This window comes from Brienomyrus brachyistius, unplaced genomic scaffold, assembly GCF_023856365.1.
Source record: "Brienomyrus brachyistius isolate T26 unplaced genomic scaffold, BBRACH_0.4 scaffold49, whole genome shotgun sequence".
Lineage (NCBI taxonomy): Eukaryota > Metazoa > Chordata > Actinopteri > Osteoglossiformes > Mormyridae > Brienomyrus > Brienomyrus brachyistius.
In genome coordinates, this window is record NW_026042324.1 from 516616 (window position 1) to 535115 (window position 18500).

At 40.3% G+C, this 18500-nt stretch overlaps 1 protein-coding gene across 1 annotated transcript in view; it reads right to left on the reverse strand.

The window, feature by feature from the left end:
* LOC125723469 (myotubularin-related protein 13-like) overlaps nt 1–18500 on the reverse strand; it is a 124971-nt gene that overhangs the window by 79515 nt on the left and 26956 nt on the right. Inside the window, exon 2 of the mRNA XM_049000056.1 lies at nt 15849–15934. Within this exon, the coding sequence (XP_048856013.1) occupies nt 15849–15934 (86 nt within the window). The remainder of the gene's footprint in view (nt 1–15848; nt 15935–18500) is intronic.

Sequence of the window (18500 nt, forward strand, 5' to 3'; positions counted from 1 at the left end):
GTACATACGTACTACAAAGCAGAGCAGCGCAATGACCCAAAAGCTGTCTGCCAGAACTCGCAATCGCTTGTTTTCCTCTTCTTATTGTTCATCGTCAGCCTGATGCGAGCTGCTTATCAGCTGCCCCTCTCATATTCTTCTGGCACGCAGCCTCCGTGAGTCAACTTCCCTTTGGTGATAGGAAATGGCGCGCTGCTCCGGGGCCTTTAGGCCCCTCCCCCTGCCATGCTAAAGCTGTCGTTTCTCGTAACACCTGATCAAAGAAACAGATGGAGCACTATATGACAACTGCAGTCACAAACTTCATTAGTGATATTTAATGACTTTAGGCCGGTTAGAAAAAAAATTACCCATCAAGCAGGGTGTAGAAGTTCATTTTGACAAAGACCAGCGGCAACCCTGCCATACATGTATGCCCTGTATGTTATGCAATCCATAGATGAGTTTACTTGCTATATAAAATGGAACTGCGCTGCTTTAGGTAATTTGTGCCAACAAAGTTCTCTTTCCCTCTTTTCCATTATAATGCATGATATTGAACAGAAAATGAAAATGACCACACCAGCAGCAAATGAATTGCAGACAAAACACATTTAGAGTTGGGAAGGATGGACAATGTCAAGCCCTTGGGAAACCTACTGGCATTTATTTGTGAAATTCACAGCGAAATCAAAGCCTTTCCTGAAATCACCAGCCTGTCTTCTCAAGAAATATGTTGCACATTCTTTTTACTAAATTGCGAAGCTCAGATGTCGTATTTTTTAATCAAAAATTACATGCTGGTTTAGCTACCAGTGGTCACCAAAGGCAGAATTCATACTTATGAAGAACTGGACGGAACTAACAGCAAATGCAGACATGAACACCAAGTCACTGGAATGGTGGTAAGCATTGTTCCAGGTCCTGAGTTCCAGTTCTAGGTTGGCCTTTCATGTTGTGCTTCTAAGATCGGTTTCAGAAGATACCCAAACTTTTCCATAATTTAGAGTTACAATGTTGTAATGGAAAATTCCCATTTAATTATGGGGAATGTTACAATTCTTGTAAAGCAGGAAAAAAGGAACCTTTAAGAATCCACCCTCCAGCAACCCTGTTTTTTCTTTCCCCTTTTGCCCCCCGTGGAACTTGAGAACATCTGACCCCCCCCCCCCCCCCACCACCACCATCCCAATCATTTAAAACAAGTCACTCTATATGGTGCATGATTTTTTTTTCCCCCAGTCCTTTGTTGTTTTTTATTCCCCGTAAACATAACAAAGAAACTTAATTTGACCCCATTCCAGAATGTTCTGCATACTTCTGTTGGCCATCTGGTTTGTGGGGGGTCATTAACATAGCATCTATCAAAAGGGGGGCCTTTCACACGCACGGAAATAATAAGGACCACAACAAGAACAGTTCTCAGACTCAACACGAGGCATTAGCATGCAAAGTTGAAAATTAATGCGGGACATGCAGAATTCCCTGCAAAACCGCAGCGCAAACACACAGCCGAGAACTCAAAAGAACTTGGATAATTAGAGAAATATTCTCATTTCTGTCTTTTAAGGTGAACAAAGTTCTCGGAAAGTAGAATTTGTTTTCCAAAACATTTTAGGTGCAAGTGTTGCAATGTGTAACTTAAAGCATTACCCTGAGACCTACTCAAGATGTCTCTTTTTGGTACGAAAATTACATTTTCAAGTTAAAATGGCAGACTGCTCAGCCAGGGTGCTGTAGGACCAAAATGGTGCAGATACTTGATTCACAGGCATCTTATGGAACCTTAAAGTCAAAAGGGAAGATCAGACCTAGCAGGACTATGTGCATAAGCGTCAGTCTGCATTAGCGCTCACCAGCCAAGCCCATAAAATCTAGACAGGTGCAATGAACACTGCACCATTTAGTTGCGAAACACTCTCATCCTATTAACTTTCATTACTTTACAGCTTTATAGCAACTTACAATAATGAACAACTGGAGCTTTAACTTAACAGCCAGAAGCCCTTTAACCAGCATCCACATTGTATCACTACAAAATGCCCCCAGGAGTCATTTTTGACCCCACTGAGTAATATTTGTTAATTGCTGGACGTGAAGGGGGGTCCAGTCATGTTTGTTCTGTATAGAAGAAAAATAGCCCCCCTGACATGGATTTCGCCGAGAGGAAACGGCCGTCTGGATAAGCTTCCCGATGACCTCATCCTGGCTTGAACTCTCCTGACAGACAGGCTCAGGTCATACAGTGTTATTCATTTTGCCTGAGTGGCAACGGATGCATTGGTTACATACATGATGCTCATCTCAAGGACTTAAAAGGCCTCCTGGCAGCCGGATGCAGCCCTTTTGTTCGAGTTCCTTGTTTTATAAACACGTGGGGGCCCGACGTGCTGTACCACATGTCTGCCTTGGTGACGCCGCGGTGACACGACCCCCAAGGACGGAAGCAGAAGGGCATGGCACCGCCTGGAAGCCCCTGACCCATCCCAGCCTCCAGGCCCCACTGGGGATCTTCTCACTCTGTCTCAGTCTCTTCCCATTAGATGGATTGATAGTGGACACATATCTAAACCAAAATACAAACAGAAGAGTGGCACTGCAATCCTTGGGGCAACTGGGGTTAAGGATCTCGCTCAAAGGCCTAATGGTGAAATCACTCCGCCAACCCAGGGATCTGAACCGTGGCTTTGCGATCACAGGTACATCATCCTGATACATGCAGCCACACATCTTCCCCGCCTGCCCACCCTTCAGGTTCACCTCGCAAAACCGCGTCTGCTCCTGTAGCCAAGACCAGCCTCAGTCCCTCCTGCAGAGCCATGTCCATGTAAAGCTAGAAATACTTTAAACTCCTTCCCAGAAGTAAGCCTCCGACATTCCAGATTACATCAGGGACTTGGGAGTTGGGGGGGGGGGGGGGGGGTCAGCACCAGACAACACAGAAGATGCAAACATCAGCTATGAGCCTGGTCATAGGAGGTCAAATTCCTTCATTTCGAGGAAGTGTGTCTCCACCAGGAATTTCTCTATGTGTCTTTATGAGGCATTTATAGCGGGATAAAAGCCTGTTAATCGCTGCTACAGGATGCATTGCTAATAAGCCAAATGTAATGTTCATGAGATGAATTCAGCGTATTGGCATTTATCTTTAAATAAGAGGTAAACAGTTATCGTTTTAAGTCTGAATAAAAGGAAAAAAACATTTTAAAATTGTAATACTAGAACATGGGTCGTGAAATTTATTCTTTAGAAAAAATTAGGTTGTAATATTAGTATTTGTATGCTTTATAACCTACAATGTACAAAGCAGTAATAATAATGATTAAAATAATAAAAATAATGGTAATTTGTAAGCAAAATGTCTATTTTTGAGAAGTTTCCATTATCTCTATCTAATTTTGACATAATTTATATAAAAAATGTGTCTTTCCAACTCAGAGGAAATTTGAAAGCCACACTGAAGCAGAATGAGGCAATCACATTACATTACTGAATGATAGTATTACATTCTTAGAGCCAGAGAGAGAAAAGGAGCTTAGTAGCATCCATGGTGGAAAGTGTTTAGCATGTGCCACGAAAATTGTGGGTTGTTAACTTATTCCATTTATACTTTCAATTGATTTTTTATTAAAATCCTCATCGGCTGTTCTGAGTTTGCTCTGAAACAGTGTTTCTCAGCCTGGTCCTTGAGGACCCCCAGACAGACCACATTTTTGCTCCCTCCGAGCCTCCTAACAGACCAGTGTCAGGTATTCAATGCTCTTGATTGCTTAATTATTTGCAGAGTTGGACATTACAGGTCCAGAAAGTAAAAATCCAAACCAGACTCTGTGGCTGTGACTCTTTAAATCTTGGTTTGGATTTTTACTTTCTGGACCTGAAATGTCCTCCTCTGAATATTTGGTTCGCAAAAAATGTAGACTGTCTGGGGGTTTCTGCAGACCAGGATTGAGAATCACTGCTCAAAACACTGTCACTCTGATCCAAAAAGAAAGCAATGTGTTTTACTGCAAAATTGATGGCTAATCACTAATTACTATTCAGATACTCATGGTTTCTGACACAGCGCAGCCCAACTTGAAATTTCTGTACAGGTCACATATAGTACACATACTTCTTTAGGCCAGGGTGCCCCTCCTCCCTAGAACACCTGAAACAATTTAATGGGTGTTTTTCAGTCATCATTCCAACTTGATTGAAATGTAAAGCTAACAATGTTCTCCTGACCAACAACACAGTAATAAATCAAGTTGGCAGAAAAGTAGGACCACAACACCGTGGGCCCCATTATGCACAACGAGTGCTAAGAAAAATGTCAAGTCAGGAGGGAACTGACCACCAGGGAGCACGACACTCTGGTAAAAATAGCTGTGGCAACTACTTTAATTATGATTTATAAAAATAAAATATCTGAACTACAGTTAATTGCTTAGAACATTTTTGTTTTGAAGAAACTCAGTTCTGGAAAATGTTCTCATTTTCCCTCGTGTATTTTATAGTACATATATTTCCTTATAAATGAGTGTGGTTACTAGTATAAGCAACAGACATAAAGATCCGGGCTGTCAGCACCCTAGTCAACATCGTCTTTGGGATAATGATAAATCAGATTCCAGTGATGAATGGTTGTGCAAATTCAGCATTGTCGAAGATAGACTATGACAAGCAGTGCAGTCCTGCTGTACCTGAACACTTCCTGAACACTCTGCCTGAACATGCAAGAACGAGCTGAAGGTGGAATGTGGAGCGTTAATGAAACACCTGGTAGATTATACTCTATAATTTCAGCGATTGATGAGCTGTGGTTAACCATCATTGAATCTGTCTGCCATGGTAAGCTCACCAAAGCAGCGAACCATAGCTGTGTACAGTATAAGTGGGGAAAATCTGGACTTATTGATGGCCGGTTTTGTGGAGTTTCCCTGCACCATAAAACGGGAAACAGTCCATTAGTGACCCTTTTGTGTAATTTACCGTTTTAATTTCACTCAAGCAAGCCTTATAGCCTGGGCAGATTTTCATCATAGGATTTCCAAGACACAAATGCTTTAGAATCTAACAGCGTTGAAACAAACTATATTGCACTTGAATGCAATGCGATAAATATGTATGCTCAACACAAGTACGGACTGATTTCCTTTAGGTACAAGTCCAAGCAATACAAATGATCAAACAAGCTGCCATTCAAGAAACAAGAAGACAGGAGAATTTTTTTTAAATCTCCCTCAATCTGAAGGATTTTACAAAATTATGCCATATAAGAAGAACAATTTTGCACAAAAAAAGGTGTATAGATGAAACACAGTACAAATGTAATATCACGACTATAGCAAGAAAATTATCATGGTTATCAGTATTACATCAGGATTCTTAGAACGCGTTGAAAGTGTTCAAAAAGTACAGATAAACAATCTGAAATCATTTCACCAAGTTTTATACTGAAAACCACAAATAAAATTAGCAGCACTCTGCACTTTTTGATACATAAATAGTAAAATAAATGTAGCCAACACAGGATTCCACACTTAGACCAAAATGGTCGCAAGTGTATAGTCGCATCTGTACGAGTACATTAAAATGATTTGGTCCGGTTTGGGTGCTACATTAAAGGACTGCAACTAAAAGTTTTTTTTCCTTTCCTGGCTTTTTTTTGGTCTCTGATTACCTGCACGCGGGAGTTTATTAATTAATAATAAGTAATTTAACATAAAAAAAAAAAAAAAAAAACGCCGAAGCACTTTTAATGCCTTCTGTGATGTTTTCACTCATACAAAACAAACCCATGCCGCATGCTGGATGCTGCACCTGCGTCTGGGAGACTGTTGCTAACCGCAGATGCTGGATAGTATTTAATGTGAGTTTTTCAAAGCAGAATAAACACAACCAAGGTTTTTAATGATGGTATTACTGTTTCAGGTTATAATTAACATCAGGAATTTTATTGCGACTTACTTTGAAACCAGTAAACGTTTCATCTCTACTGTGGCGCTTTCTCTACTTCTACTGACATCAATATCACTGAAATATTTCTGCTTTTAAAAAATCACATTCCGAACAGGACTCATAATTCCGGTTTCCATCAGTGCCAGACTGCCAATACAGTAGCTCAAGTAATAAAGCATACTGTGATATTACAGAATAAGTGATTCTGTCTGCCTTGTGATGGACTAGCATCCAATGCAGGGTCATTATGCTTCATGCATAACGCCTCCAGAGAGAGGCGACCCTCACTGGACAGGTGGATTTGCAATAGAAACATCCAATTGGTCATAACTCTATAGTTACATAAATGTAAATCAGATATTTCTTATCTTTAGGTTTTAAGTAGCCTGGGTCTGTTCTAAATTACATTATCCTCTTAGGAGATACATGTAATAACCATTAAAAGAATTTTAAAAACTCACTTTAATTTATGAGACACAAGTTGTATATTTTCCATTCGCCTGACATAGTGATAGTAAATTGCAAATAACAGAAATGCTGCGGCACCACGAAATATAGAATTCCAAAGCAAACACAAAACATATTCTCCCCTAAAATAGCCATCACGACATATAGAAATTACTTAAGCATATCCTTTCCATTCTCCATGTATTCTCAGCACAGAGTTGAACGAAGACCCAGGGACATAAGCTTAAGTCTAAAGCCTTTTATCTTCAGCAACAGGATGAGGTCTAACCTTTTCCATGTATCACAAGTCTATTGTAAAAAGAGGATCGGAAGATTTACCGGTCAGTGAATAAAGTGAAAATTTAGTGGACAAGTGCATCAAAAGGCAATTTTTTAGCGTATTATCAAAACACTGAAAGGAATTTACAAAAACAGATCATATAAATTGACCCTGTATGCTGAAAGCGCAAACAAGAAACTTACTGTTGGAATACAGAAGGGAACCACATGAGCGAACTAACAAACAAATTTGTTTATTAAATACCCCGGAGTAACCGTTTGAAAGTCTTTTGGCCAGACTATGTTTTGACTATTAAGTTGGCAATTAAAGCTCATTTTAACAATACCCAAAGGGCCAACAGATCCGACAATTAAGTCCAAAAGTAGCAGTTTTCAAAATGTATTTGTGTACCATTTGTTAGAAAAATATGTGGAATCTCTAGGATTTCAACCAATAAGATCTCCTTGAATCACAGCTAGACGCTAGACTGCATCAGCCGATTGGGGGTAGGAGTTTCATTGCGGTTGATTGGTTTCGGCGAGCCAGGGAGTCCTGGTTGCCAACTAAGCCCCTGGCGAATTGCTTAGCGTTGGTGATGATCATCTACGCCAGACCCTTGTGCGGTACTGCGCAAGACACAACAGTAACATTCAGATGAATGCACACTGTATATCAATGAACATACCTTGCTAACCAGGATATATCTATACACACACATCATATTATAATTCAGAGCCAATTAGAAGGGAAGGTTTGTATATGGGGTACTTTATACATATTTTATAGCAGAGAAGTATAACCACTGATGGTTTCAATTTTGGTTGGGCTGAATAAAATGTTAGATGGACTGTTCTCCTCCCACAGCTCAGTGAACTCCTCAGGGCTGAAGGTCAGGAAGATGGCAGCTTCATCAAGCAGCCTTTGCTCTTTAGTAACGCAGGGCTCCACTGTCATTGTGACTCGTACACTGCACCGTGAACGACACGACCCCTGCGCTGGCCACCCACGTTCATGATCAGACCGCCCATAAAGCCTTTGGTAACACCATGAACTGCAGCCTTAGTGCATATTGGCCCCAAACAAAGACTTATTTATTATGCATCTGTTTAGAAGATTCTTTGTTGAACAATCTGGCCTATGTACTATATTCAAGAATACAACAATGTCGTACGCTGGGACCAGACCTGATCCGGATCCAAATGTCGTTCTTGTTTACTGCCCCAGGTGTAAAGAAAAGTACAGCAACCACCAGTCGATTTGAAAGACATACTGACTGAAAAGACCCATTTTCTGTCACCAGAAAAACACCACATAACTGCTTATAAACTTTTTATTTAAAGCATCCCTGAGGGATGGACAGGCCTGCTTTAATTATTCATCCTTTAGCTGATGTCTGCGATGCCTGAACTGATGAGAAACACATTTGGTGTTCCTGCAGTAAATACTTGGTGTGGTTGCTCAGTTCGCTGGGGGTCTGTAGTGTCCATGAGATGCTTTCTGGGCTCCATCACATCCATTTGGCTGCAGATGGCTTCCAGAGCCCTCAGTGAAATCTCTCCTGGCGAATCTCTCTCACAACACGTGTAAAACGTGCAAACAACAGAAGATTTACGTAAAAAAAAAATCTACGACTGGCACACAAATTGCTTTTGCGGTATGTTAAATATTATGGTTTATCTTCGTTAAAACTACAAAGCTGGAATCCCAAACAATTTGCCCTTTTAGCAGAGTACATTGCAACACTTTGGGAACTTTGAATAATAATGGCACAAAAATTCTTCTGAAGTTGCTGATACTTCCACATTACATTCGAGCATTCAAACAACTAAACATCTAAACCCTGGAAGGTCATTTCAGAATTCACTATAATTCTTTATTGGTCTAAAACATCATGCAGTTTAGAAGAAACAGATAATTTTTAATCACAGTCACGGCCGCCTAAAGACGAGGTTATTTTTCTTGTTAGTGAAAACAATCTCTGGCATATTCCATTACGTAGTGGCTCGCACAAGCAAGCTGACTGGAGGTACACATGTCCAGCATGTGTATGTGACGAGCAGGACATGTGTTGGGGGGGGGGGGGGGGGGGGTCATCCTTCAGTAGCCTGCCTGACGCTGACACACACAGTCCTGGCTGATATACATGGGTCTATGGAAAAAACTGGAAAAGAAAGAAAATGCCGCACACTGAGGAGCTCGGGAACGTCAGAAGGTAATATAACAGCCTTTGTGTGCGAAGAACGATATTACACTTCCCAATGTGAATGAAACATGTCAATTCTAAGCTCTCTACTCACTGTAAGTAGGCCTGTCTCGTAAGTCGGGCAACACCATTGACATCATACTGGAATCCTACACACAGCGTGCAACATCAAGTCAAAAAAAAAAAAAAACTTTTCACCACGTTCAGTTATGGTTGTAACGGTATATTTGTTGTGTACCATTCGGTACATGATTTTCAGTTCGGTATTCATGAATACATTTATTGACATGGGCAGAACCTAAATTCACAAGTAAACGTTCAACATGGAAATTATTATGCTAATTGTGGCTGTGAGTCAGTTACTGCTAATGCTGGTTACAGTCAGTCATACTCAGCAGATTGGAGTCCAACGCCGGAGAGAAAGTATTTGATAAGACCAATACCGTCTGTTGGCTCGATTATACCAAACTCACATATGCTGCTAGAAACACATCCAACATGCAAGTTCATGAGACAACATCATTTGAGTGTGAGTACGACCAGAGCAAGACAGAAACTCTGCAAGTTAGTCTTTCTGTGGCACTGAAGGTGTTCTTAACAGGAAATTAAGATCAGGCTGAAAAATAATTATGGTGTTTATTGGTACAGGTATATAACCATACTTGGCAGTGGAGAACATGGGATTTAGACGGGACTTAGTTAATCATGATTTTTATGATATATTTTTTACTATGTGCAGATAAGCATCTCTAAGATTTTGCTATTCAGTCATGTTGAGAGAAGCACTGCCATTGATTTATGACTCTTGTAACTGTTTGTAGTTATAATCGGAAAAAAAAATTCAAAACAAATTCTGTTTTCCCTGCTGTACCAAAACTGCACCCAAATCCGGGTTTGTACCACACAGAATTTTGTGTACCATTGCACCCATACCAACAATTCAAGTTTAATGAAGAAGGAATTCCCATTTTCTTATACAAGATCAAGACTTCACGGGAGATTTTGGAGTCTGGGAATTATGGTACATAGTCACTTCCAAATTCACACTTTCACAGTACTGCCACATTCATCGTTGTCATTGTTTTAAAGTGAAAGATGCATGAAAACAGAAAATAATCAATAGAGGCCAAAAGAAACATCTCTTGTACTGTAAATATCGTAGTATAGGTAGAATAAGTAGTTCTGACATTTTGGAAGTGACTGATCATTTGACTTCCTAAACTTATGTATGACATAAACCATATAAAATTTACTTCCAAGTTCATTTTCAGCCTCCAAAACAAGGAATGTAGGCCATTGGGAAAACCAGGGTTTCACCAATATATCCTGGCCTGATGTCAGCATGGTCTAGACCTGCTGATGGAATTAACTCTACAATAACAGGTGGCATGTGACCTTCCAAGCCTTTTTAGTCAGACCCCACACATACTTTGAGGGAGTTACAGGAACCTGAAGGCAGACGTGCAATAGTACTTACGAACGAGATACGTTCCGAACAGACGTCCACAACTTGAAATGCTAGTTAATCGTTATTCAAGATCATTTTAAGGATATACGCAAGTACAAAGGACTAGGATGCTGGGAGTATGCACGCTACGCTGCTGCGCGGCGGGAGTAGCGGGCAGAAGTTGTACTACCCGGAATTGCTGCGCAGAAAAAAAAATTATGTTGTGTGACTTACTAAAGCCACACAAATCTCCCAATGCACCCCTTCTTAGATGCAAACGTCACATAATCTGATTTTATTTTCATACTGCACATCATCATACTACAGTACGTGAGCATTTAAAAAAAAAAATCTTTTTAGAGGAATCCACGGCCAAATACCACAGAAACCAAATTAGCTTGTTTGCCAATTCATTGTAGCCTGGCATTCTAACCCAGAGAGATGTCACACATGATGCGCCCACTGCTCAATTACGATGAAAAGGCTCAGCTCATAAAAACTGTTTTACTTCTGTTGTTGTCTGTCAATGCTTAACTCAGTGGTAAATGAACTGCATTTGTGGTAGTAACACAACTGATGTTTCTTTTTTTTAATCATTAAAATTGCATGACACATTACTGCTTTGCTCTAAAAGCAAACAGAATAGTGCATAGATTAAAACAGCTATGGCTCAGAAAGGATAGTATTGATTTGCAGCTTTAAGTATGAAATATCTGTGTAGGTACTGTTTAACAATACTTCATTTTGCATTGTACGTGGGCATTCATGTTTTGTTATTTTGCAAATGTAAATACTCCTCACAATAAGCTGTGCGCTGGCTAACTTTGACGACTAACACTTTATTAGTCTTTATTAAGGCTCAGAGTGTTATTCCTAAATACATTTTTAAATAATTAAAGAACTGCAATGGGGAATATCTGACATTACCTAAAATTAATTAATTGGCTGGAACTAACAAAACAATATACATAATCCACTATCAATCAAATAACATTCTGAGGGATAGCCAACATGGATTTAGGAGAGGTAGATCCTGTTTAAATACTTTACTTGAGTTCTTTGAGGAAGCTACAAGAGAAAGTGATCACAAAAAGGCCTACGATGTCATCTACTTAGATTTCCAGAAGGTCTTTCATGTTGTCCCCCACAAATGGCTCATGCTTCAGCTCAAAGCTGCAGTGATTTTAGGAACTGTAGCAGCTTGGATCGACAACTGCTTAACAGACAGGAAGCAGTGGGTAGTTATTAGAGGCACAATATCACAGTAGGCCTGCATTCATAGTGGGGTACCGCAGAGTTCAATTTTAGGACCACTATTGTTCCTAATTACATACAGTAAACTGGTTAAATTTGCAGACGACACCAAGGTGGGTGATGTAGCAGATACTGATCTACTGCAGCAGCACAGAGGCTACAACGGGATCTTGATTTAATCCGCGACTCGACTGATACCTGGCAGATGAAATTTAACGTAGATAAATGTAAGGTAATCCATGCAGGGAGCAGAAATATAAAGTGCAGATATTTTATGGTTTCCACTGAAATAAAGGTAGCTGATTATGAGAAAGACCTCGGTGTGCATGTTGATGCTTCCATGTCCCACTCTCGCCAGTGTGGGGAAGCAATAAAAAAGGCCAATAGGATGTTGGGTTACATCTCTAGGTGGAGTTTAAATCAAGGGAGGTGATGCTACGATTATCCTTGGTAAGACCCCACCTAGAATATTGTGTGCAGGTTTGGTCACTATAACTTAAGAAGGACATTGCTGCCTTGGAAAGGGTGCAACATAGGGCTACAAGAATGATTCCTAGTCTTAGATGAATGTCTTATGAGGAGAGGTTAGCTGAGGTGAATCTGTTTAGCCTTGAGCAAAGGAGACTAAGGGGGGACATGATCCAGGTATATAAGACTCTAACAGGTCTGGATGCTGTTCAACCAAATGGCTATTTCAATATTAGTTTAAATACTAGAACTCGTGGCCATAAGTGGAAATTAGCGGGATAACATTTTAAAATGAATATGAGGAAGCACTTCTTTACACAGTGTGTAGTTGGAATATGGAATAGGGTCTTCCTGCTAGTGTAGCGCAAGCTAAAACCCTGGGTTCCTTTAAGTCAGAGCTAGATAAGATTCTAACAACTCTGAGCTATTAGTTAAGTTCTCCCCAAACGAGCTTGATGGGTCAAATGGCCTCCTCTCGTTTGTATACTTCTTGTGTTCTTACTGGGACCAGGGGGGTGTACTACAAAGTGAGTTTTACATACCCAAAGTTAATTCAGTAGAGCTGGGCTATCAACAGCTATTATAATATGCTGCTTTTTAATCTAGTTATGCTGAATCACTGAGTGATACTTTTAAAGTTCGCATATTAAAATATAAATATCCATTTTCAAAGGATTTGAACAGCTGACCTTTTACATTTTGATGAGACAAAATTTGCTCCCTAAGGCCCACATGGACATCTCTTTTGGAGTGTAAATCACCCCTCTAATACTCCGTTTGGCATTACACCCATTTCCCTTGTTCTAAGAGGGTCTTCCATCTCTCTCACAAGCCGACAGCAACACTGAGACCTTAGAAGAGATGGCACACCATTCAGCCAGTCTTGAAATAACACTGCCTGCACACTTTGCCATTCATGCACAGCCTGCTCACCTTCAGTGTGGCCCATGAAAAAACATCATTATGGATTTATGCATATTCATTGCCTAAACCTGGGACGTATAACTATGAGCCAATATGGGAACTTGTTTATCAATGGAAAGTGCTGGTATTTCTTTTAACAATTTCAAATTCAGACAGACACCAATCCCAGACACAGCACAGTAGGGATTGTGTTATGTCAAACTTAAAAAATTAATTATCCATGATTCTCTACAGCAATACAAATCCGGTTGACAGGTCAAATTCATTGTTGACAATTATAAGGTATCTTGTTGACAATTATAAGGAAACAAAGAAAGACAAAGTAATTAGAGTAGATAATATACTAGGGAAAGAAACAAACAACAACTGAAAACATTTGGCTGAGGGTGACAAAAAAAGCCTGCTTCAGCACAAGGGCATTCCCTAATGTAAATCCATCCATCCATCCATCCATTTTCCAAACCGCTTATCCTACTGGGTCGCGGGGGGTCCGGAGCCTATTCTGGAAGCAACAGGCACAAGGCAGGGAACAACCCATAATGGATCTAATGTCAAAGTATACAAAAATATCTCAAAAGTACAACATGGCCTTGACGTGCTGCTTTGCATTAGTTGTACATTAAATATTCTTTTATTTGCCTTTTTACATTGGAACATAGAAATCATACTCAGCATAGAAATCTTACTCAGTGTGATCAGCAAAGCCCAATGAAGCCAAGAGGGGGAAAAAAAACCTGAAAAAGTAAAAAAAAAAAAAAAAAAAAAAAGAAGTAAAATGCAACAAGAAAAATAGGACCCGGGATTTCTCAGTTAGGAAGAGCGGAAGGCATTTAAACAAACTGTCGCATAAACAAGCAGGAAGAATTTGTTGACACAGGAAATTCCAATAACTGTAGCACACTCCAGATGAAAAATTCACATTCCTACATCCAAGATAGGACCCTTCCCAGCAGAACATGTAAATGCCCCTTTCATATTTCATCAAGGAAAGGCAAACATATGAAACTAGTAGCTGCACACAGCTATTGACATAACTTACATGGTTGCTATCTATAATTGTATTTATAGTCAGTCCTGCTACAACACAATCAGGGAAATCCTGAAAAACCTTGCATTCACTAAATTTGTGTACTAAAATACACATATCCGGTGAGCAAAATAGGGTTGGAGGAATGCGACTCCAAAACTTAGTAACTTACACCAAACAAAATGAATTAAATAATAAAAACAGTGATACCAGTGGCCAGTAAAGTAATGATGCACATGTTAAATAAGAAATAACAATAATACATTAATAAATTATATCATAAACATCTCCTATGGATCTTATGATCTTATGTCACGAGAATTGCCTTGTAACCACTATCACAGAACGGGCCAACCTCCCTAGCTTGTTGATTGCCTAGAGTGCGAAGTAGTAAGTCACAGCCACAGTGCAGCCGGGCATGCACACAGCCCGAACACAATGGATTACGGTATGCGGAAGGCTACTGAAGGGTTACACACAGTCAATGTAAATGAATTAAAGAAAGGTTGCTGTGTGTTTTTATATGATAATTTGTCACATATTTTTAGATTTTTGATGTGTGGATGTACAGAAAGTTTGATTCTTTTACATTTGAAAAACAGTTCTATTGATTCACTGAAGAGAAAGGGTTCAAAAGAACAATTTATTCATGAATTGAACATCACTATCATTCACTTGGGTAGCTGTTTTTGTGTTTCTCGCTAAAACCATATCGCATTGTACTTTGCGTAGTGCTTTTCTCTCTGACTGAAAGTTGCACAAATACAAATGTGATTCTGCATTGCATTGGACTCAGGTACTAATACATCAGTCGCATTAGAACAGATTTGCGGTTTGATATCACGATTTATAACAGGACTGACTGTACACTGTTTCTTTGCTAAAATTTCTGTCCTCTGCTCTTTAACCCATAATGCTTAAACTTCAAGAGCAGTTTTGAACTTGCAACAATGATCAGCATCACAATGTGATAAAGCAAAATCCATATGCAAGCAAAACTTAAATTTTTTTTTTTTTTAAATTGCCTGGCATTAAGGCCGTTGTCATACTTCGGGACATGGAATACCCTGATGGATACACAATGCAAACACACACAGATTCAGCACGATAATGGTAGAACTCCCAAATGGCTCACTGCAGGAATGCATTCCAGGAGTAAATGTCGCTAGGAGTTAAATCTGAGTTACTGGCAAACTAGGACTGAAAAACAACATGTTTTTCCATTTACTCCTCACTCAGGCTAAAAGACTGCTTTAATTACACAATGACCCCACTAGACTCAATAAAATCTCAGTTAAGTCAATGTTTCGGAGCTAAATTAATCCCACACACCAAAGCACATAGTTTCATCCTCGCATTTGATAATCGCAAATTAGACAAAGACATGGAAGCAATTTTGCAGCAAAATATGCAGAACAGAATGCGACACACTTCGATAACTGCATGCGGTTATGGTTAAGTTTGCTGTAGAAACTTCCTGAACCAGTTTACACCTTATTATAGCTGTACAAAGCCAAACACCCATGTACAGGTGTCTAAATCAGCCATGGTGTCAGTACAAGGTGGGCAATTTAATGAGCTAACAAACTGACCAATCAGAGGTGACGGACTCGCTAGGCTTCGGCCTGCCAAACCAGGAGGCCCATTTACCCATATTACTGATCTTGGATTGTTTGGGATGCTGGAATGTGCCTCATCATTCATCTACGCTATCTGAAAACAGGTAATGTGTCTGCCTGTGGTTTTAGACCCTGCAGCATGAAAGGAGAGCACACCAGGCCGCGGTGACGTAAGCAGCATCTTGTCGCAGCGCAGCATTAGCGGCAGCGCAGTCACTTCTCAGGGGACCGTTCAGGGGAATGTCCCACAGACTCACCATCTCCACTCCAGGGGGAAACGCTGTGTCTTCCCAGTCCTTTGCTGGAAAGCGCTGGATGATTTTCCCGCATCCTTCCCCTGAGCCTGCAGTGAGACATGAAAACAAAATTGGCATCGGTATGGGATTTCCCCACAAAGCAAATGCTGGGAGAAGCACAACGAGCATAAAGAAAAGGGAATGTTAGGACCATGGGGGCAGCTTTGCTGCTGCAATCTCTCATTCTAACTGAAATGTACAATACTGGAGTTTCCAAAAGGCTTCAGCAGGTTGTACCAGTTGCCTTCACACACATCATAAAGCAGAAATTAGGAAATTTCAACCACATGAACAGCCAAAGTTTCAAACCATACAGGGATTATTTAGGATCTGTTGTTTCCCTGTAAAGTTGACTCCATTTGGAAAAGAAGAACTTATTCAGAATCAACCAAGGTCAAAGGATTAAGAGCCTCCAGCCCCAGCTGGAGCTACACTGTCGCACGCCTGAGAACGGTTATTAAGTTGAAGAGCTGCAATAAAAATGTATACAAGTTGCTTTGGATAAAGGATCTGCCCAACAAGTAAAAATAAACAAAATGCATAATAAAAAACATTTTATGGTGTCTATAATTTCAGAAAACCATCGAACGCACAAAGCATCTGAAGACAGCGCCATCAAAAACATACATAACGGAGAATAATTTAGCAGTAATATCTGGCAGCATCACCCATTGATGAATGTCATTGCATGCAGGGAGATTTCAGCAGATTCTTATTTTTTCGATCTAACCTGCAATCCAGCTACCCGATATAATGGGCATGCTAAATAGTGAGCGAAAACCGAGATCACGTATTCACTACTGTATGGCACGTATTATAATGACCAGCTGTGTAAAAATCTAAAACCACAGGAATGCGTTTTTTTTCCTGATTTATCGCGTATGCTAAACTCCTTTAGGTTGTTCCACTTCTGCACCTAAAATCAACGTAAGGGTGATATTTAATATCCCATCTAGAACTTTGGGGGGGTAAGTTAGGACAACCCAAAAAAAAAAAATCTGATTAGTTTTCCAGATTCTTAGGCTGCCCAACTGGCCATGTTCATATCCAAAAATTAATTCTTTGGGCAGACTTTTTTTTTTTTTTTTTTGCCATTTTCCAGCCGAAATCCCTATTCGCCTTGCTTTGTGTCTTACTTCATAGCCAGGAATGATTTGCCCCAGCAGTGATGCATGGATCTGGGGGCAGTAGCACACTTAACCGGCACAGGAATGGAAGAGGCTGCGCTTAGCCTGTACCAAAGGGGCTCAGGTTCCACAATACGGTCCCAAAAGAAGCATGTGGGCTGATCCCTGGCACAGCACAGCTGGCGAGGCAGCAGTGTCGCACTCCACAGCATCGGCAGTCGGAGGAGCGACAGACAGACGGCGAGAGAGAGGAAGAACGCACAAAGCCAGCAAAAGACCACAGGTAATAAAAATAAGATAAATAAGGCAAGGAGAGAATAATGCATTTGGAAGATGAAAGGTTCCTTGAACTAGTAAATAATAATCTGAATCCACAAAATAGACATGTTGGAATTTTTAAAAAATTTCATTCCATAACAGCACCAAGAAGAGTATGTGAGAGCTAATGTGAATCGTTATTTTTAATTGATCTTTCCTCCTGTATTTATCAATCTAAGGGACTGAAAGGGATGAACAATCTGTTGAGTGTTTGAGACAAGTGAGCATGACAGGTAAATCCAGTGCACAGCTTAATGGGACGGTGTTTCTATGTGCTGCGTAAGAATAATGCAGCCGCTCTGGAAAAGCATTCCATGCCTTCGTAAATTACGAGAAGGATCGGCGACGGGCCACACCACCGGGGGGGCGGGGTGGGGGGGGGATGCGGTTTGTGGTTTTAGTTTCTAGTTTCTTGTTGTGAAGCTAGCTGTGACTCTCCCCATCTGAACCCCTCTACCAACGGCATATTTTTCCAAAAATGATACAACATTTCTTATTTTTATACAATTTATTTAAAAGGAGGATGCTACCCAGCAAAAGCTGTGCGGCACATAATAAGGGAGGAGTATCTGGCTCGGAGACTGTGATGTGAAGGTCATTGGTTCAAACGTCGTTTTCAGCAGAGTGATGTCACCATTAGGCCTCTGAGCAAGACCCTTAACCCCAAAAATCCCAAATCTTCCTCTCATCTGTATGAGGGTCTCGTCGAGAGTAAGATGGGCAAAAAGACACTCTCTCCACAAGCTTGAACATGGTGTTACTGTTCTAATATGTGCACCGAGACAGCAAATCAAGCCGTTAATATTCCTAGTGTCGATTTCAGTGTCTTGGCATCTGTTTTCACAACAATGAAATGATGACAAAATAATGCAACAATCTAACTACTTTGTAAGCAAACATGTCGTACTGACCCAGATGGCAAACCTCTCAAGAAAACTAACTTAGGCAATTTACAAGGAAACAAAAAGTTTAAAAGTTATTCCTACATAAGAAACAAACTAGCAGGATTCAAAGCACTAACTGGTAATTACTTTGCAATATGGTGGATGGAAGACCAAGCTTAGAGAATGGGGATGCCAATAAAAAGAGAGACAAAGTGCCAGTTGTGTGGGGGCCCAAGCACATTAAAAGTGAATGAAAGTGCAATTGTCACAGAACTGAAGTATCA